The sequence below is a fragment of the Protobothrops mucrosquamatus genome, unplaced genomic scaffold, assembly GCF_001527695.2.
Source record: "Protobothrops mucrosquamatus isolate PMUCROS unplaced genomic scaffold, P.Mucros_1.0 scaffold4837, whole genome shotgun sequence".
In the NCBI taxonomy this organism is placed as follows: Eukaryota; Metazoa; Chordata; class Lepidosauria; order Squamata; family Viperidae; genus Protobothrops; species Protobothrops mucrosquamatus.
Genome location: NW_015390725.1, coordinates 29,898 through 51,494, shown reverse-complemented (window position 1 = coordinate 51,494; position 21,597 = coordinate 29,898). Strand labels below are relative to the sequence as shown.

The following is a 21,597-nucleotide window of genomic DNA, read 5'->3' as shown; positions in this document are numbered from 1 at the left end:
GTCTTGAGGGCGCGGCGAAAAGATAGGAGATCCGGAATCGTCCGGATCTCGGGGGGTAGTTCGTTCCAGAGGGTGGGGGCACCCACAGAGAAGGCCCTCCCCCTGGGGGTCGCCAGCCGACACTGCTTGGCCGACGGCACCCTGAGGAGGCCCGCTCTGTGGGAGCGTACTGGTCTGTGAGAGAAAATCTGTGGCAGAAATATAGGATCACCATGCTTAAAGCTGGTGATCCTATAAGGATGTCCAGGGACAAGGAAATACAGGTAATCCTCGACCTTCAGTCACAACTGAGCCCAACATTTCTGTTGCTGAGACATTTCTTAAATGAATTTCCCCCCCTTTTACGACCTTTCTTGCCACGTTTGTTAAGTGAATCACTGCAGCTGTTAAGTTAGTAACATGGTTGTTAAGTGAATCTGGCTCAACCCCCATTGACGTTTGATTGTCAGAAGGTTGCAAAAGGTGATCACATGACCCTGGGACACTGCAACCGTCATAAATATGAGTCAGTTGCCAAGTATCTAAATTTTGATCACATGACCATGGGGATGTTGCACTGGTCATAAGTGTGAAAAATGGTTACATGTTTCAGTACCATTGTAATACTACTACTACTAATAGTAATAAAGTTGGAAGGGACCTTGGAGGTCATCGAGTCCAACCCCCTGCTCAGGCAGGAAACCCTACACCATTTCGGACAAATGGCTGTCCAGTCTCTTCTTCCAGCGTTGGAGCATTCACCGCTTCTGAGGCAGGTTGTTCCACTGGTTAATTGTTCTAACTGTCAGGAAGTTTCTCCTTAGTTCTAGGTTGCTTTTCTCCTTGATAACTTCTGAACGAACTGCTATAAGTCAAGAACTACTATAGGGGCCAAGTGGACAGGTGGCTTAAGACAAATGATATAATCTCTGTGATTTGACAGTTTTAGGAAAAAGGATTAAGAGATCTACTCAGCATCTCCTCTGCATCTCAGTCCTATAACAGGACTTCATTTTCTCCACAAAGGAAAGGAGGTAGGAAACCCTTTACAAAAATTACATTAATCTATTTTAGGTGTTTCTGGGTTTGTTTGTTTTTTGCCAGATATAGCCCAATGAGAAATCTTTGCCTGATCTGCTGTATCCAATGAAGCAATCGTTGGCTTCAAAGATTTCCAAATTATGACAGTGATGAAGTTATACATACCGTCCTAACCTCCAGCCATCTGTTGGCAGCAGAGAGGAATAAATATGCAATGTTGTTGGTGTCCGTCAGTTCCAGCATTCGCTGTTTAAATCTGGGCTCATGCCTGCAAAGGGGAAAAACCATCCTGACGTTATATGACTCAATCATCTGATGCCATCCCTCTGCAATAGGCAGAAAGGATGGCAGAATTCCAGGGAAGGGAACGGAGCAGTTGCAGAGTTACCCAAAAAAACTAAATTTGAGCAAATGCTGTGTATAAGAAGTTGCCAAGAGTTTTTAGGAAGCAAGCAGTGATGCTGTGCAGAGGTTGTTGGGTTTTTGGGGGTTTTTTTGCTTATGTCTCCCCATTAATTATCCTCTATTGCTTCTTCTCATCCTCCGTAATTCAATTTCCAATCCGATCAAAGATAACAGAATAACAGAGTTGGAAGGGACCTTGGAGGTCTTCTAGTCAACCCCCTGCTCAAGCAGAAGACCTTATACTATTTCAGACAATCTCTTTTTCAAAACCTCCAGTGATGGAGCACCCACAACTTCTGGAGGCAAGTTGTTCCATTGATTAATTGTTCTGTCAGGAACTTTCTCCTTACTTCTAAGTTAGTTCTTAGTCATTTGTCTGAAATGTAAAGGTTCTCCTGCTTGAGCAGGGGGCTGGACTAGAAGACCTCCAAGGTTCTACTCTACTCTACTCTACTCTACTCTACTCTACTCTACTCTACTCTACTCTAATTCTATTCTATTCTATTCTATTCTATTCTATTCTATTCTATCCTTGATTTTTTCCCCATCCATTGCTTCTTGTCCTGCTTTCAGGTGCTTTGGAGAGATGTTGATGTAGAAGTTCAGTGGGACTTGCTCCTTAGAAATAGAATTTCCCAGCTGATTAAATTTATCCAGAATTAGTGAAAAAGAGCCAATGCCACAGCTGGGCTTGGAGTCTTTGCTCTACAGTTGTGACTGGACTCCACTCCTATCAACATTAGCTAGCAGGATCAGTGGTCAACAATGACTAAACTTGCTATAATCCAGCAGTATCTGAAATACGACATTATTTATAGCCTTGCTCTGGAAAGATATTATCTTGTATCTGATTGTCTACCTGACCCTTATAGTGAGTTTTAATAATACTGTATTATTGAAGACATTGACTCTTCGGCACCTTATGACTACAGATCAGAAGGGGGCAGTAGGGTATAGGCAGAGAATTAAGGATTTACCCTGAGCCCCTCTTTGTCACTCTGCCTGGTCTTTGTCTAAGAGGTTGCTAGTCTGAGATCACTTCCTTCTGGCTTTCTTCCCAGGCACACTCACATGGAACCCTTACTCGTTGACATTCCTCATGGTTGGGATTACCAGAACACATTAAACTCTAACAAATACAGTACAACATTCCAATACAGGGTCATGAAAGTTTAGACTTGATGGACCCCATCGATGATCTCATGCACTGACCTAGAGATGTCCTCATTAAAAAAAAAGAAATGTCCCAAATCTCACAACTTCCATCAAGCATCTCATGACATGCTTGCATGACATTCTGAAGGGTTGCACTGTGTTTGGGGGAAAATGTTGCATATTCATGTGAACTTTTGCAAGATATCAGGATTTTCCCATGTGATTTCATAGTATATTACTCTTCTCATTTTCACAAAGGAAAACCCGAACCTCACTATCTCACAGTTTTGATCTTTTTTTTTCCCATTTTTAAATTAAAATCATTCAACGGTGTTGCTAATTCTTGGTTCAACCCATCACGGCCATTGTTTCTGCCCTAACATGGGTTGAGAAAGTAGGGAAAGAACCCCATTTAGCATAATTCCTCATCTACAGACACACCGGGAATTGTTTTTCTTCTGCCTAGCATACTAGGTAGATGTGCCCAATATATTTAACCTGGTGACTGAATTAATCCATTTCCTGGATTCGCACAATACTTTGAATCATCAAACAACTAATAGGCTCAGTTTGAACCATATGCTAAACAAGAAAATACAAATCAAGGTTAAAAAAAAAAAGTTAGCCAGCAGTAGGATCCTTGGTGTTCTCTGAACTTGGTTCTTTTCTTGCAGACATTTCATTACCAAACTAGGTAACATCATCAATAAATATTACCTAGTCTGGGTAATGAAATGTCTGCAAGAAAACAGCCAATTTCGGACAGCACCAAAGATTCCACAGTTCAATTCTGAGTTACAAATATTCTCCTGTATCGGTAAAATTAGCCAACTTTAGCATGTTGTGTGAATCAGTCACAAGGTCTAATTCTAGCCATTTTAGAGTGCAGAGAAGAGCAACAAAGATGATGAGGGGGCTGGAGGCTGAAACATATGAAGAACAGTTGCAAGAATTGGGTATACCTAGTTTAATGAAAAGAAAGACTAGGTGTGACAAGACAGCAGTGGTCCAATATCTAAGGGGCTGCCACAAAGAAGAGGTTTTAAAGAAGAGATTGGACAACCACTTGTCTGAAAAGCTATAGGGTTTCCTGCTTGAGCAAGGGGTTGAACTAGATGACCTTTAAGGTCCCTTCCAACTCTGTTATTCTGTTATTTGGCTAACGGTGTTGCATGAAGATAAGCACTGTCTCATTGGAACTGATCGTTCACATTCTGCTTAATTCGAAAGTCTCCTTCGAGCCAAGATAATAATAATAATAATAATAATAATAATAATAATAATAATAATAATAATAATAATAATAATAATAATAATAATAATAATAATAATAATAAAGTTGGAAGGGACCTTGGAGGTCATCTAGTCCAACCCCCTGCTCAGGCAGGAAACCCTATACCATTTCAGACAAATGGCTGTCCAGTCTCTTCTTAAAAACCTCCAGTNGGAGTTGAAGTCCGCAAGTCATAAAAGGGCCAAGTTTGAAGACCCCTGGTCTAACACATCTGGATGACTCCAGGCTGGGAAAGGAAACAGAAGCCCAGCTGTGTAGGGAAGTATTTTCATCTATAATTGTACAAATGATATTATCAGCTCAGAAGTCACAATCTTTTCTTGTTCTCCATGTGGGTGAATTTTCATTCAGCTTTGCAAATCCACCAGACTGCTCTCCCCCCCACTCCCCACCCCCAAAACAGAAACAATTGTACTGACTCTCTAACTCATTCAAACACATTTGGGTAGATTTAAAATACACCAAATTTGAGCAGCCCGGTGCCTCTAGCTGACTTTGCCTATTAGATTAATAGACCTATATTACTATGTGGCTGGAGTTCACACATAAGGCTTAATTCTGAATCCAGGTTGATGGAAGTGAGTGCCTGTGTTCACATAACCTTGCATGCCCAAACAGAGAGCTCCTATTATAGTTTGTTGTGATGGCTTTGCCCAACCTATATAAATAAGCCATACGCTACATTCCAACAAAATGCAGAACTCATGAATTCTACTTCCATTTTTACGTTGTCTAGGGTGTTGTGCGAACTCAACTTGTTTGTCGCCAGAGGACACCGATGTGCAAAGAACTGCACATGCAAAACATTGTGGCACAAAAAAGCCTTCCTACACACCATGCAAGACCCGAATGTATTATTCCAATAGCGTGATAATAACTACAGTCTGTTTCTGGCCTCTCTGACAGTTGCACATTCCCCCCCCCCTTTCTACCCCCTCTCCCTCTATGGAAACTCTGACACACTCAATCTGCATCATCTCATCTTCATTGTGCTCTTCTGCTTATTATTACTGCACTTTTCATCCTGTCCAAATGACGAATAGAAAGGTCACTTTGAAGAGGGCTGAGCTGTTCAGAGGTTACCTTGTGGTGGGAATGCATGTCTTCTGGATGGGTACTTAATGAACTCAGAACAAAGGGAAATAATTACCAGTCTTCAGCCAGTAAACCTTAGCTTTCTAATAAAACTCTGGAGGAGAAAAAATGGTCTTAGCTGTTGCAAAGATGAGGAGAGGGGAATGAAACCAACAGAATAACAGAGTTGGAAGGGACCTTGGAGGTGGTAATAATGATGATGATGATGATGATGATGATGATGATGATGATGATGATGATGATGATGATGTTGGAAGGGACCTTGGAGGTCATCGAGTCCAACCCCCTGCTCAGGCAGGAAATCCTACACCATTTCGGACAAATGGCTGTCCAGTCTCTTCTTAAAAACTTCCAGTGTTGGAGCATTCACCGCTTCTGGAGGCAGGTTGTTCCACTGGTTAATTATTCTAACTGTCAGGAAGTTTCTCCTTAGTTCTAGGTTGCTTCTCTTCTTGATCAGTTTCCATCTGTTGCTTCTTGTCCTGCCTTCAGGCGCTTTGGAGAATAGCTTGACTCCCTCTTCTTTGGGGCAGCCCCTGAGATATTGGAACACTGCTATCATGTCCCCCCTCGTCCTTCTCTTCGTTAGACTAGACATACCCAATTCCAGCAACTGTTCCTTATATGTTTTAGCCTCCAGTCCCCTGATCAGGCAGGAAACCCCATACTAATCTAATGGTTGTCCAATCTCTTCTTAAAAACGTCTAGTATTGGCACACCCAATACTGGAGGCAAGTCGTTCCACTGATTTATTGTTCTAACTATCAGAAATGTTCTCCTTAGTTCTAGGTTGGTTCTCTCCTTGATTACTTTCCATCTTCTGCCTTCAAGTGCTTTGAAGAATAGATTAAGCCCCTCTTCTTTGTGGCTGCCCCTTAAATATTGGAAGACGGCTATCACGTCACACCCTAGTCCTTCTTTTCATTAAACTAGACATCCTAATTCACTTCTGTTCTAGCTTTTGTTCTTTCTCCTCTTTATGCTGACCACAGATTTTTGTTGTGGTTTTTGTTTTCAGTGCCGCAGGAGCAAATGAAGGTCGTTCCATGTACAATTGATCTGATTAAGGGTCTTTTCCCATTGCTCAATTGCTGTTCACTTACATTGACCTGGCAGTCAACTACATTGACAAGAGAGTTGATGCTTCCATTGCTGGATCCCTATTTTGACTTAATTCCCTCTGTTCCCCATGAGTGCCATAATAATCCCTCCAGAAGAATGAGTGAGAAAACAGATTTGACACTCCTTTTTTGAGTCTGCCTTGACGTGGTGTTGGAAGAAGCCAGGAAGCACTACATCAGGGGTCTTCAAACTTGGCCCTTTTATGACGTGTGGACTTCAACTCCCAGAATTCCTCAGCCAGCAAGTCATAAAAGGGCCAGGTTTGAAGATCCCTGCACTACATGAATACCATGAATACTATGGCCCCTTTATGACCTGAGGACTTCAACTCCCAGAATTCCAGAGGCAGCCATGCTGGCTTAGGAATTCTGGGAGTTGAAGTCCACAGGTCATAAAAGGGCCATCGTTCCCCACCCCTGCTCTAAAGGATGACTTTTAGGCTGTCTCTTTCAAGGTCTCCAAATGAGAAAAAGACAACTTCATAAAGATGTGGCAAAAATGAACGTGGTTTATCTTGCTGAGGGGAGGTAGAAGCAGAAAACGACTCTAATACTATTAAAATGGCTTCTCATTTGCCAACCTGAATGCTCTGATGGTCGTGAGGCCTTCTGCAGTCTCGGAAAAGTGGCAAAGTAGAGGCAACTGGGTACTATCATCAAGTTCCTGGAGATCCCTATTACCAAGAGAAAGAAGGTAAATTGTAAGCCAAGAAGAAACCATATTTCTAGTAAACAAATACCTCGTTTTCCTTATTAAACTATGGAATCGCTTGATCTCCCTAACCAAAAAGGTGACAATCTTTTATTGTCGTTATGCAACAATGGAAGTTATCCATTGGAAGCCACCTATCTAAAGGATCTTAAGACATCAACAGAGGAGGAAGCCACCCATTTTCTTTCAAAAGTATCTGTTTCTTTCTTTTTTCTTTTTATAAAACAAGTTTTATTGATTTTTTCTTTTTACAACCAAGTGCTTGAGAAACAACGTGGTGACAGGGTAATCAATTATCCAAAAGCAAAATCATACATATGTAATTCAGATTAAATCATTAAAAACTCCCTCTCTATTCCCTCAAATAATATAATATATTCAAATTAATGTATTTTTCAATAAAGTTCAATCAATCAAAACAATCATCAATAAAATTTCATCTATATGAATCCAAATCCTGTATTGAGCTTTACTATTTACAATGACCATATTCCAATTTGGTTTAGATAACCATATTATTAACACTTCAGGTGTCTCTCCTTTCCCTTTTTCCTTAACATAATCAGTGACTCACTTATTAATATCATTTCTTCTTTTATCAACCCCTCTTATTCTCCTTCCATTACAAAATAACTATCCTTCCTAAAAATAAGAATATTACTCCAAAAATACATTTCTACTCTATTTTAAATCTATAATCTATCAATCAATCAATATTTATGTAAAACTCTTTTAACCCTCTCAGTAAAATTTAAATCCGATCCAAATAATTATTATATCCACAACAAACATATTAATACAAAAACAAACATCTTCTCACTAAGTTCACATATTTAATTAATCTTTATTCAATCAGGATCTCTAACGTCTTATTTACCAATCTTAAACCTTGAGTCAATCTTTCTTTCAGATACCCACTTATTTATTTTTGTTTTATTTATTTATATCCCTCCTTTGTCGTTTTTTAAAATAAATGACTCGCGGCAGCAAACTTACCTAATACTTCTTCCTTCTCCTATTTTATCCACAACAACAACCTTGTGGGTTGAGAGAAAGTGACGGGGCCCAAAGTTACCAGCTGGCTTTCATGCCGAAGGCGGGACTAGAACTCACAATCTCCCGGTGATTGGCTCAAAGTCACCTAGCCGGCTTTCATGCCTAAAGAAGGACTAGAACTCACGGTCTCCTGGTTTTTAGCCTAATGTCTTAATCACTAGATTCTTTTTCTTCCTTCCCTTTTACCCTCCTTTTCTTCTTTATTTGCTGTTGCCAGAGGTTTAAATTATTTGGACAAAACCACTGTTTAAAATTAGCCTGAGGACTTGCCTGGGTTTAAGCCAAGAACCTTGAATATGCATTCTTATGACTGCACATTGCCCAATGCTGCCACAAACAGTCCCCCTGCTAGTGATAACAAACATCACAATTCTAATGTCGACCATTAGTTAAATATTTGGTCCCTTTGTGTTTTTGTTTTTGTTTTTGTTTTTTTAAAAAAAGAGAGAAACGAAAAACTTACTTGGATGCAACCCTGAAGTATTTCTGGATGAAATAAAACGCTACTCCAAGAGGCAGGAGAGCAAGTAGGAAGTAGGAGGTGGCATATGAAATCATCCCGACAGCAGAAAGGCAGAGTAATGTTGAACGGGAGAGGGATTCCACAGTTGGTGGAATGTGCTGCAGCAAACATAAGCGATAAGTGTAATGTCAAACCACAGCCACTGTGGTAGAAGAGAAGGCAGAGCTGGGTGATGGAGTTAAATGTGTCATTAGCTTAGAGCAGGGGTAGGCAACCTTGGCTCTTTTAGGACTCGTGGACTTCAACTCCCAGAATTCCTGAGCCAGCATGGCTGGCTCAGGAATTCTGGGAGTTGACGTCCACGAGTCATAAAAGAGCCAAGGTTGCCTACCCCTGGCTTAGAGTCTTTATTTTGCCACAAACAATCGAAGTCCAGCCTCACCTTGAATTCCTTTGACTCTTATCTGGGGCCAATTTAGTGCTGACCTTTAGTTGACTAGATTTTTGTGTACAGATTTCTGTGCTGTAGCTTAACCTATGGTCCTGATGCTTTGCTCCTGACATTAATCTAACCAACGGCCAGCACTAAATTGGCGCTAAAAAAAAGTGGAACACGGGGGGGGGGGGGGATAGACATGGATTATTTGTGGCAACATAAAGATTCTAAGCTGATGACACGTTTAACTCTGCCTCCCAGCTCTATCTGATCTTCTTCTACAGCCATCCAGTTACAGCATTTATTTGAAAGAAGGTTAATCTCAAATTTAAGAAGGGCCCCCTCAAAAGGAAAAATAGACAGAGGAACAGTTAAAAACACGTTGGAAAATCCTGCGTGATGCTCAGCTTCCCTACCATGTAACCTGAATCTTTCTCCCCCTATGGATCTATGCATATTGAATAAAACTCACCTGCTTCTGTAGAAGACAAGATGGGAGATATTTGTGCAGCGTGTCCTCTAAAATTGCACATCAGGCAGGCTCTCATTGGCTAGAACTCTTGCCTCATCCCAGCTGCCAACTCCTTTTCTACTCAATTAAAATTGCAGGAGGATGGATAACATATACAGGTGGTCCTTGCTTCCTGCCTGAGCAAGGGGTTAGACCTCCAAGGTCCCTTCCAACTCTGTTATTCTATTCTATTCTATTCTATTCTATTCTATTCTATTCTATTCTATTCTATTCTATTCTATTCTATTCTATTCTATTCTATTCTATTCTATTCTATTCCACTGAGGGTAATTGGGACCAGGAACTCTGTTACTAAGCAACACAGTTATAAGACATGGTGTCACATGACTGATCCAACTCACGACAGTACCAGTTCCCATTGTTAGGCACATCCTGGGTGGTTGAGGTGTCCTGGAGTCAAGCGATTACCATTTTGACTTCCTGCCAGCTTCCCCATTGACTTTGCTTCACGGAAGCCAGCAGTCAAGGTCACAAATCATAATCACATGACCACAGGATACCGCAGTGACCACAACAATGACGACGTGTTCAGCACCATTGTAACTATGAGCAGTTGCTGAATGAATGGTGGTTAAGTGAGGACTACCTGTTTTGCAGTGTGATCAGCATTGTTTCAAGATTTGTGTACTGTTCCAACCACACATGAAACCTGTAAAGGGGCTACAAATCCCTTTTCATACATGGAGAACCTATCTAGGCCAGAGTTCCCCAACCTTTTTGGTTTTGCAGCCTGTAGGGAGGGGGAAGAGGGGATGGTTCTGTGTGTGCAGTGGGCAAGCACGCGTGCACACAGTTCCATTTGTGTGAGCACCCGCCACTTCCATGGCCTGGGGGATAGGGACCGTTGATCTGGATAAAATATCCATTTCCCCACAGCGTGTCAACACTGCTAACATCGGATGTTTTTGCTTTGACAACAGATAGAGATGCAACCATTTTCTTCTCATGTTTTACTCTTAGAGTTAGAGTTAGATGATGCTGGGGGAAGGAATGTGCATTAGCTAGACATAACAACACTGAACCGAGCATGAGAACCATGGTTATTGAAATAAGAGATGATAAGAATTGGGGGCTGGAGAACTGGAGGGGAAGCCTGCATTTCAAACTAATTGGAGAATGTGATTTATGACTGTTAATTGGAGGAGGGAATTGTGCTTTGATACTATGTGCTCAGGGGAGGAGAACAAATCAAGGTGCTCACCTGATCAATAATATTTGTATCAGCAGAAAAACGGTTCAGAATTAGCCCCAAAGGTGTCGTATCGAAAAATCTGTAAAGGGGGAAGGAATAGTAAACGGTTATACAGTATAACCCAGTTATTTTATTTTATAAATGATTATTTTATTTTGTTTCATTTGTTTCAGTTCCTTCTCTTACACTAAATTACATCAGATGCCAGCTTTCCAAAACTGAACGACAAACAAATCTTCCCGTTTGATGAAATCATCTAGGCAAAATTTCCCTTCCCTCCCTGAAATGAAGGAGACATGGACAACACAACACAAGGCCTTCTCTGGAGTGGCCCCCACATTTTGGAACTTTTTATTTGTGACTGTTGACAAAGTTCCCTCCTTTGGGACATGAGAAGACTACAAAAGTTGGTTTTATTCCACTCAGCTGTCAGCGCTTATTAATTGTTCCCTTCATCCATTTTGTAGCCAACTGATCTTATGATGCTTCTTTTTTATATTTTTGGAATGCTGCATCTTTCCCAGGTTCTTCTGATTGGGACAGATGATAAAATTGAGAAAGAAAGGAAGGAAGGAAGGAAGGAAGGAAGGAAGGAAGGAAGGAAGGAAGGAAGGAAGGAAGGAAGGAAAGACGAAGGAAGGAAGGAAGAAAAGAAGGAAGGAAGAAAAGAAGGAAGGAAGGAAAGAAGGAAAGAAGGAAGGAAGGAAGGAAGGAAGGTAGGTAGGTTACATCTTTCTGGATCAAGTTATGGTTATGAGATTCCAGGAGGTTTCTAAAAGCAGGGCCTGGTCGAATGGGACAACTTGCCATGGTCAATTGGCTCCAGCCAACTTGCTATTCATTGCAGGACAATTCAACAACTCAATTTAATTATTTAAAATAATTTTAAAATAATTTTAATTTTACATTTCATTTTATTCCTCCTTTTGCATGCTTTCTTAATGATTCTATTCCACCATTTCTTTGATACTAGGATAACTCTTGTCCTGTGGCCAGTTGGCCGTGATGAGGCCACCCCAACGATGCCCTTGACGTGATGACCCGTTGCCTGGAGGCCGTACGGGTCTGGATGGGGAGGAACAGACTCAGACTCAACCCTTCCAAGACCGAGTGGCTGTGGTTGCCGGCGCCCCGGCATAGTCAGCTGACTCCATCGCTGACTATAGGGGGCGAGACTCTGGCCCCCTCAGAGAGGGCACGCAACTTGNCCAGGCAGTGTCGGCTGGCGACCCCCAGGGGGAGGGCCTTCTCTGTGGGTGCCCCCACCCTCTGGAACGAACTACCCCCCGAGATCCGGACGATTCCGGATCTCCTAACCTTCCGCCGCGCCCTCAAGACATGGCTTTTTCAACAAGCGGGACTGACCTAGGGTGAATTTTAAATAGGGAATAATTTTTAAAATTTTTTAAAGATTTTAATAATGACACAGCCATTAATATATTTGCTTTTTAATTGGTTTTATAGGGGAAATGTTTTTTGTGTTGTTTTTTAACATGCTGTGAGCCGCCCTGAGTCCCTCTGGGGAGAAGGGCGGCATAGAAGTTTAAAAAATAAATAAATAAAATAAAAATAAATAAATAAATAAATGAGTTGGTCATGGCAAGTTGACTGCAGTGAGTTGGCCATGTTGAGTTGGCCATGGCAAGTTGACTGCAGTGAGTTGGCCATGGCGAGTTGGCCGCAGTGAGTTGTCATAGACAACTGGGCCTGGAGCCTTCAATTTTTGAGCCACTTTGAAGGAACTAAATTTTTACTGCAGAGTACTGTACCTCATCAGCTCCGCTGGGACAAGTGATTTGAAGAACCAATAGAGTTGAGCTGGGTGGATATTAAGATCTGTGCTGCAACTATCTTAATGGCCAAGAGAGGGCAGTAAAAGTGGATATAAAACTATTTATGCTGCCTTCTAGTGGTCCTTTGAATTATTGCAGCTGAGATAAGATAGCGTATTCTAAGTACTGATCCAGTCATTGTTTCTCAGTATGAGCAGTTCATCTGCAGAAGAAAGGGCTAAACACAATGGTGGGATTCAAATATGTGAACAACTGGTTTTCTGTGTAGATGCCTCTTCCGGAAGTCCGTTCTGGGCCTGGGCAACAAAATATTAGCTACCGGTTCTGCAGAACTGGTGCGAACTGGCTGAATCCCACCACTGGCTAAACAGCCTTGCAGGTGGTGTTATTTTCCTAAAACAATAATTAAGCTATAGTTATGATTGGAGTAGCATAGAAATTTAATAAAATATTAGCTAGCCAGCTAGTTAGCTAGATAGATGATAGATAGATAGATAGATAGATAGATAGATAGATAGATAGATAGATAGATAGATAGATAGATAGATAGATAATTATTTATTGAATTGACATGCCTCCCATATCACCTCCATTATGATTTTGGGCAACTAAATATGTGAGTGGATGGTGGATTGATGGACCAAATCATACATACTTCTTTTTCTTTGGAGTTTACCAAAATCCAGTTACTTGAAGTGCATTCAGTCTTCTCCACTAATCTACCAAATACTATTCTCAGCAATGATCAGCTGTTTGAAGTCTAGCCCCTAAAGACCCATCCACTAGGCACTACATCTTTGCTCCTGGGTTCTCCAACCCAAGTTCTGAACCTCAGTGGCTGCTTCTATCTACCAAGAGGAACATGATGTTTCTGTACCTGATGGGTCCGAGGATGATCTTGTTGAGGAGATCATGATAAAGGTTCTTAGCAGCCGCAAGGCCCATCCATTCAACGGTCAAAGACGTGACAAGGCAGAGAACAATGCCTGCCCCACTGAGAATGCTGAACACTGCAACGTGGCATGTCTGTTCCAAAACAAGGATAGCAATAGCACTTAGACTTATATACTGTGTCACAGTGCTTTACAGCCCTCTCTAAGCGATTTACAGAGTCAGTATTATGCCCTCAACAGTCTGGGACCTGGCAAAGGGATTCCCTCTTCTAGCCTTCAGGAAATGCTTTGGCAGTCAAACCAATGAGCTGCTGAGTTTTCTGATGTGGGAAGAATCCAGAGAAGGAAACATTTGGGGGAATGTTAAAAAGGCAGAATATATTTCCCCAAAGGAATAATGGAGAAGATCTTTTTAAAAAGACAGAAACCAGCCCCCAGAAACCAGCCCCACCCCCTAGGCAGAGGCCAGCTTTTAGAAATGCAAATTCAATAATCCTTTCAGAAAGGTTGGAGCCTTTCAGCTAGAAATTGAAGAAATTAGGAAGACAAAGACCCTTAAAATCTACATACCCCACCCAAACCCTAAGACAGAACAGAACAGGATTAACCCACCAATGCCAAAGGGGCACGCTCAGACCCAGGTCAAAGTGCATGACACAGGAAATAAAAAGCCTCAAACAGGAACAGAAAACAACCTCAAGAGCCCCAGAAGGTATAAAAACCCACCACTCTCTGCTACATGTGGTCAGTTTTTTCAGAGCCATCTTTCTGTCTGGCTCTCCTCTTCAATAAACTACAACCTTCTTTCTAAAGCGGTCTCCATTTTGTTTATTCCCCGCTTGGATTGGACCCTGATGAAGATTTTTTCTTTCGACACCGACTTGCAAACGCAAACAGCTTTGGGATTTTATTTAAGCAGAACACGGCAAACCCCAAACATTATTTGCAGAAGCTCAACCAGTTTGCATAAAATGCCGTTCTTAGTTCGAGTCCTTCATCTCTCTTTTCACACCGGGCTAAACAGACCCTCCAAAGGGGATTTGAAATTCCTGCAATTGGTGAAGGAGGATCCTTAGTTCATTTCCGAGAACTCTCTTGCTAAGCTGTGACTAAGTTTCCAGCAGCAGACAGAAAAAGAGATTTCCTTGAATCTCTACAGAATGTCCCTGTCACGTTTACTTGACCGCTTTAGAGGATACGTTTATTCTGGGCAGCTCACAATTAATAAGGGGACGTGGAGAGCTATTTAACACTGAGTGCTTATTACAGCTTTTTTTCCCTCCCCCCTGAAGAATTATCCGGAGGTATTTATAACTGAGAAATCATTTCTAATTTAACACTGAGGAAAGTTTATTCAGTTTGACTTTCTGCATTGCTGATGCAGCGGAGAAAAATTATGGCTGTGGCCCGCAGAGTTAATCTTAAATGCTGCAGTTTGTTATTACTGATGTAAACAGAGGAATGAGACTAAATACATTCAGGGGTGACGTTAAGTATTTATTTAATAAATGTTAGATTAGGTAACATCTACTCAAAGTCAGAAATGACTTCTCGTAAGTTCATGGATATTCCATGTTGTTTTCTTGGAAACATATGAAAGTGGTTTATTTATTCATATTCCTCCTTTATTATTATTATTTTTACAAATAACTCAAGATGGCAGACATTTCCAACACATGTAAAAAAGATGCTGAGACTCTAGAAAGAGTACAGAGAAGAACAACAAAGATGATCAGGGGACTGGAAGCTAAAACATATGAAGAACGATTGCTGGAATTGGGTATGTCTAGTTTAACGAAGAGAAGGATGAGGGGGGACATGATAGCAGTCTTCCAATATCTCAGGGGCTGGCCCAAAGAAGAGGGAGTCAAGCTATTCTCCAAAGCGTCTGAAGGCAGGACAAGAAGCAATGGATGGAAACTAATCAAGGAGAGAACAACCTAGAACTAAGGAGAAATTTCCTGACAGTTAGAACAATTAACCAGTGAATTTAGTTTTGGGGTTCAACTATGTAGTGCCGATACTTTGTTTCCTGAATAAAATGTTCTTTAAGGAAGAATTCTTGCCTTGAAGTTCTTTTGATGGGTTTCATCTGTCGGAACCATGACAAGTTCATCAGAGACTCTTTTTCAGCCTGCCTTCTTCTCCATTGTTATTACTTAAATATCTATGGAGATTCTCAATCATTCAGGTCATGGGTTGTCCCAAAGGTGCTTTTTTTCCATGAGGCAACTGGACTTTCTTGTTTTTCTCTGAAGACATTTCACTTCTCATCGAAGTAGCTTCTTCAGCCCTGACTGGATGATGGGGAGTGGAAGGATTTATACTCCTTGCAACAGTTCAACAGTTCCAAGAAGGCTCCACACCCGTTTGCACCACTCAGGTGACCCTGACAACACAGATAAGCCTCCAGGGGCATCAACGACTCTCTAAAAGAATGCAAATGACCAGCTGTCTGCAAGGAGTATAAATCCTTCCATTTCCCCACCATTCAGTCTGAGCTGAAGAAGCTTCTTGGATGAGAAGAAAAATGTCTTCAAAGAAAAACAAGAAAGTCATTAAATCAAGGTCCTACTCTCGCCATTAAACATTCACCTACCTTTTTGGAGCAAAGCGTTTGGGTCTGATTCGCAGATGTCCACTGAGCCAGCCAAAAGTCAATAGCAACCATGACCGAGTGTTTCAAGAGTTTGGAGAAGATCATCAAGGAGAGCAGAAGAAAACCACCCGAAGTGAGATAGAGCCAACAAGTCTTCCAGGGCATCTTCATCCTGAGTGGCATTGCAGCAGATATGCTGTCATCTTCTTCCTCTTCCTCCTCTTCCTCTGAAAAGTTACAGATGTCACTGAGTCAATTAACCTGGACAATTTAGTATCCCCCACAAGATCAACAGAGATATAGTGAGATTCTAGGTAGTGATAGACATTCAAATATGGCCTCATAATTGCACCACCAGGTTCTAGTAGCAAAGCGACGATAGTCACTGAGCAGGAGACCCCTACCATTTCAGACAAGTGGCTGTCCAGCCTCTTAAAAACCTCCAGTGATGAAGTACCTACAACTTCTGGAGGCAAGCTGTTCCACTGGTTAATTGTCCTCACTGTTAGGAAGTTTCTCCTTAGTTCTAGGTTGCTTCTCCCCTTGATTAGTTTCCATCCGTTGCTTCTTGTCCAGCCTTCAGGTGCTTTGGAAAATAAGTTGACCCTCTCCTCTTTGTGGCAGCCTCTCAAATACTGGAATACTGCTATCGTGTCCTCCCTCATCCTTCTTTTCTCTAGACCAGCCAAACCCAAATCCTACAACTGTTCTTCATATGTTTTAGGTCAGCAAAATCCTGAGTCTCAAGGAGAGAGGGGTCCTACCTCCCACTTTCCTGTTGCCAACTTATTTTCAAATTTTAGCCTTTTAACTGTTGACGAAATGCCGCTTACTAGAAAGTCATTCATAGCAAGCATGTATGAGACCTAAAAGGCTTCACGTTTATTGCTTTAATGTACAGTCATGCATAATTACCCCCCCTTTTTTTAACAAATCAAACAAAATAACACCCACAGTACCTTCATCCTCATCCTCCAGCTGTGTTTTTGATTCTCTTGGGTACATGGCTCTTCGGAGAGTTTTCCTTTCTAGAGTAGTTTGATCAGCGTCCATATCCTGCATAGGGGCATTAAAAATTTGTTACAAAGACTTTTTAGAATGTGAGGTGAGGACTATCATTTCAACCTGAGGAGTGGGTTGGGTTTATCCCTCAGGCAGGGGTAGGCAATCTTGGCTCTTTTATGACTCGTGGACTTCAACTCCCAGAATTCCTGAGCCAGCATGGCTCAGCATGGAAACCTCTCCCTTTCCCCTCAGCATGGCTGGCTCAGGAATTCTGGGAGTTGAAGTCCACGAGTCATAAAAGAGCCAAGGTTGCCTACCCCTGCCCTAAGGGTCAGGAATTCTGGGAGTTGAAGTCCACGAGTCATAAAAGAGCCAAGGTTGCAGTGCTTTACAGCCTCTCTAAGCAGTTTAGAGAGTCAGTCTATTGCCCCCAACAGTCTAGTAATGGATTGCTGTTTTATTATGCTAGCAATTTTACAATTTTAGTGGTAGCATGTATTTCAATTAACACTGGTAGACCTGAATTTGCCTGCTTGTTTCTTGATGTGACCACCGCAACCTTTCCCCAAGAGACTTACATCAAAGAAGATTTGGATAGAAATGTCACCAAAGGTCAGCACGTATGGATCAAACCAGGCCTCCATTTTCCCGCTCTTCATATTTACCTTTTCCAGTTCCTGGTCTTGACGATTCATGAGAGTTTTCCAGTGGTCGTACAGCTCCACGTCTTTAGTTTGGATGTCCTTCAGGGTCCCTTCTCTGAGAACAGTGCCATCTTTCATGGCAATGATCTAAGAAGGAAAAGTAAACCATGAAGCTCTTCCATAAATATCTGCCTGTTTGGATGTCGGAAATCTATCTGTGGGTGAAATTATAAAAACTGTAGCGTGAGGCATCTGGAATCATCTACCGGTGCTGACCTTGTTGACCTCAGAACTGATTCTAGACGTCAGTCCTGGGAGCTTAATAGAGTCTATGCATAGATTACAGGTGTTCTGTTTGGGACTTAGTGAATTAAGCCAGCACACTTTAATATTATTATCAGATAATAAATCTGAGATGGCATGGCATAGATTAACATCACTTTTCTACCAAGGATGTCTTCTTAACTAGTTGCCTTCTCTTCCAGTTGTCAGTAACAAAAGAGCTTCTTTGTACCATGATGAATTCTGAGCAGCAGATGAATTCTGAGATCAAACCTACATTTCATTCATCCATGACTCTTGCTTAGACACCACATCTGTGAGAATCGATTTGTATCCAGTCGTTGAAGCAAAATGCTGCCCCTGAATCCTTTACCCTTGTCTTCGTTGATATAGACATGTTTGTCATATAGCCTGTTTGGTCTAGGGTTAGAACCAGGAGACGTGAGTTCTAGTCTTGCCTTGGCCATGAAAGTCAGCTGGGGGACTTTGGGCCAATCCATCCACCCATCCATCCATAATTCTCTGTCTGTCTGTCTGTCTGTCTGTCTGTCTGTCTGTCTGTCTGTCTGTCTGTCTGTCTGTCTGTCTGTCTGTCTGTCTGTCTGTCTGTCTATCCGGCCATCCATCCATCCATCCACCCATCTACCCATCCATATATCTATCTCCCTCCCTCCCTCCTTCCCTCCCTCCCTCCCTCCCTCCATCCATCCATCCATCCATCCATCCACCACCCACCCATCTTACCCAGTCAGCATGTGGAAGATACTGCAGTTTATGAGTCACTAAGACGAGTGTCCTCTTGTCATCTTTCAGGAACTTCACAATGCCTTCTTGCATTAAGTGGTCACTGAGGTGAATGTCCAAGGCAGAAAATGGGTCATCCTGGAATTCCATATAGGAAATTAACCAAAGCCTCACAAAAGAGATATTATATTCTATCTTATTGTCTCCAGCACCTCTTGTTATCGCTACCTTACTTCTGCTACACATACTGGTAGAATGGCATTCCCACTGATAATATTCAATACCGCACTCTCAATGCTGATGGAGGGGAGATAGAAGATGATTATAGATCTCCTTCTTTAATTTGCTTACGCATTTTTTGGTCTTGGCCAATAAATTAATTCAGTTAAAATATTACTTTCCTCCTTTAAATTAATGAGTTTTTCACAGTCATCATCTCTTTAAAATTATAGCTGTCTTAAACCTCTAAGTGAGATTGGGCAACTTTTTTTTAGCTGATGCATCACCTAAAAATTTGGTGAGGGGATACAGGGACACGATAGACAAAACTTTCTCCCACTTTCATATTTTTACTAAGTTTGGGAACTCTGAAAAGAAGCAAGTTATTTTCCCATTTTCAGTATATTGTCAACACATACAAACACTGAATATTTGCCTTGCCATCCAAATCTGGTATTATAAACTGGGGGGGCAGGGTGGAAAAAATAATATCTAACAGCCAAGTAGCCAGGGAGTCCTCAACTTACGACCACAATTGAGATCACAATTTCTGTTGCTAAGTAAGGTGCTTGTTAAATGAGTCACGGCCGATTTTTGCCAGTGACGTTCACACGAGTGAGGCCGCGAGCGCTCGCGTGAGGCCTTGAGCGCTCACACAAATGGGGTCGTGAGCACCTGCAATGCTCGCACAAGTGGGGCTGCAAGCCCCCGCGACGCTCAAGGGAGTGGGGCTGTGCACACCAGCCAGCCACTCACGTGATCTGATTGTGAATAGGCCCCAGACCGGTAGTAGGCTGTGGCCCACAAGTTGGAGACCCCTGATCTAGATCAGTGTTTCTCAACCTGGGCAACTTTAAGCCATGTGGACTTCAATTCCCAGAATTCCCCAGCCAGCCATGCTTAAAGCTGCCAAGGTTGTAGAAACACAGATCTACAGTAGATCGTTTTGGATGGAACCTAGATTCTTCTTTCTCCTGGTTTTGAAACTGCTTTTGCCTCTTTTAAAGTGCTTTTCACTTACCAGGAAGACGATGCTGGTGTTTTGGTAGAGCGCTCGAGCGACACAGATGCGTTGCCGTTGACCTCCGCTCAAATTAATTCCCTAATGGGTATAATAAACCATAATTTTCAGTCGACTGCCCAAACATTGCAGCATCTTTATGGACAAGCCCTTGAAAAATACCAACTATTTTTAAAAAAAAACATCCTAAAACTAAACTTCTTCCAAATTTATATGACATTGGTTTATTCAATCTCAGCGCTGTTGGCTACCTAAAGTGTGAACAGTCTAAAGGAGAAGAAAAAAGATCTTGGCATATAAGCAGGGATTGTTGTTGTTTAGTTGCTAAGTTGTGTCCAACTCTTCACAACCCCATGGGCCATAGCAAGCCAGCCCCCCAGCCCCGCCCTCCATGCCAGTGCAGTGGTGGCGAACCTTTTAGAGACCGAGTGCCCAAACCGCAACCCAAAACCCACTTATGTATTGCCGGGTGCCGGGTGGGCGTGGCCCACTGGGTGGGCGTGGTTATGGTGGTCATGGCAGACTGGGTGGGCGTGGCCAGGGTGGGTGTGGCCTGCTTGATGTTGCTCCTGGAGAGGGATGCCTGTGGGGGCCGGGCAGGGTTGGGGGAGATCCAGGGGGTTTCTGGAGGGTGGGGCAGTGGGCAGGAGGGTTGGCCCAAATTCATATTCATTGTGTTGATGACACTATCTAGATATCTCCTCCTCCACCATCCCCTTAATAATAATAATAATAAAGTTGGAAGGGACCTTGGAGGTCATCGAGTCCAACCCCCTGCTCAGGCAGGAAACCTTATACCATTTCAGACAAATGGCTGTCCAGTCTCTTCTTAAAACCTTCCAGTGTTGGAGTATTCACCACTTCTGGAGGCAGCTTGTTCCACTGGTTAATTGTTCTAACTGTCAGGAAGTTTCTCCTTAGTTCTAGGTTGCTTCTCTCCTTGATCAGTTTCCATCCGTTGCTTCTTGTCCTGCCTTCAGGCGGTTTGGAGAATAGCTTGACTCCCTCTTCTTTATGGCAACCCCTGAGATATTGGAAGACTGCTATCATGTTCCCCCTCGTCCTTCTCTTCGTTAAACTAGACATACCCAATTCCAGCAACCGTTCCTCATATGTCTTAGCCTCCAGTCCCCTAATCATCTTTGTTGCTCTTCTCTGTACTCTTTCTAGAGTCTCAGCATCTTTTTTACATCGTGGTGACCAAAACTGGATGCAGTATTCCAAGTGTGGCCTTACTAAGGCATTCTTCTTTCGCCTTCCATCTTTCCTAACATCGGGGTCTTTTCCAAGGAATCTCTCTCTCTCTCTCTCATACAATTGTAATAAGCAGGGATAAGACATTCCAAAACACTGTGAGCTATAAATACCACCTTATGGCAAAGCTAACTGGTAACGGAACGGATTGGCCAAGAACCGTGAAGCACTTCATACTTGCTCCATGAAGTTGCCATGAAGCTCAAAGCCATTTGATGGCATGACAAACCTCATCAGGAGTGGCAACACATGCAGAAGCAGTAGTAGGCAAGAAAGAAAAATGCAGGTAAAACCAGCCACTTAATTTTAAGGTGGACATCCCAAGCTGGGTAATAAAATATTGAAGGCATTGAAAAGGCATTGTAACTGCCCAATAGGCTGGGCAGTGACATCTTTGAAAGGCTGTCACAGAGAAGAGGGGGGTCAACCAATTCTCCAAAGTACTGAAGGCAGGAGGAGAAGAAACGGGTGGAAGATCATTAAAGAGACATCCAACCTAGAATTAAGGAGAAATTTCCTGACAGGGCGAACAATTAATCAGTGGAACGGCTTGCCTCCAGAAATTGTGGATGCTCCATTACTGGAGGTTTTCAAGAAGAGACTGGACAGTCATTTGTCCAGAACGACATAGATATCTCCTACCATGGGCAGGGAGTTGGACT

The 21,597-nt window shown here is 42.3% G+C and overlaps 1 protein-coding gene across 1 annotated transcript in view; it reads right to left on the bottom strand.

Annotated features, from left to right (window-relative positions):
* Positions 1-21,597, bottom strand: part of LOC107299369 (ATP-binding cassette sub-family C member 9-like) — a gene marked incomplete at its 5' end in the record, with an annotated part of 68,410 nt that overhangs the window by 17,320 nt on the left and 29,493 nt on the right. The window contains 10 exon segments of the mRNA XM_029286761.1: positions 1,186-1,288; positions 6,672-6,764; positions 8,322-8,479; positions 10,491-10,560; positions 13,152-13,300; positions 15,767-15,993; positions 16,726-16,822; positions 17,437-17,562; positions 18,442-18,579; positions 19,682-19,762. Of these exon segments, the coding sequence (XP_029142594.1) occupies positions 1,186-1,288; positions 6,672-6,764; positions 8,322-8,479; positions 10,491-10,560; positions 13,152-13,300; positions 15,767-15,993; positions 16,726-16,822; positions 17,437-17,562; positions 18,442-18,579; positions 19,682-19,762 (1,242 nt within the window).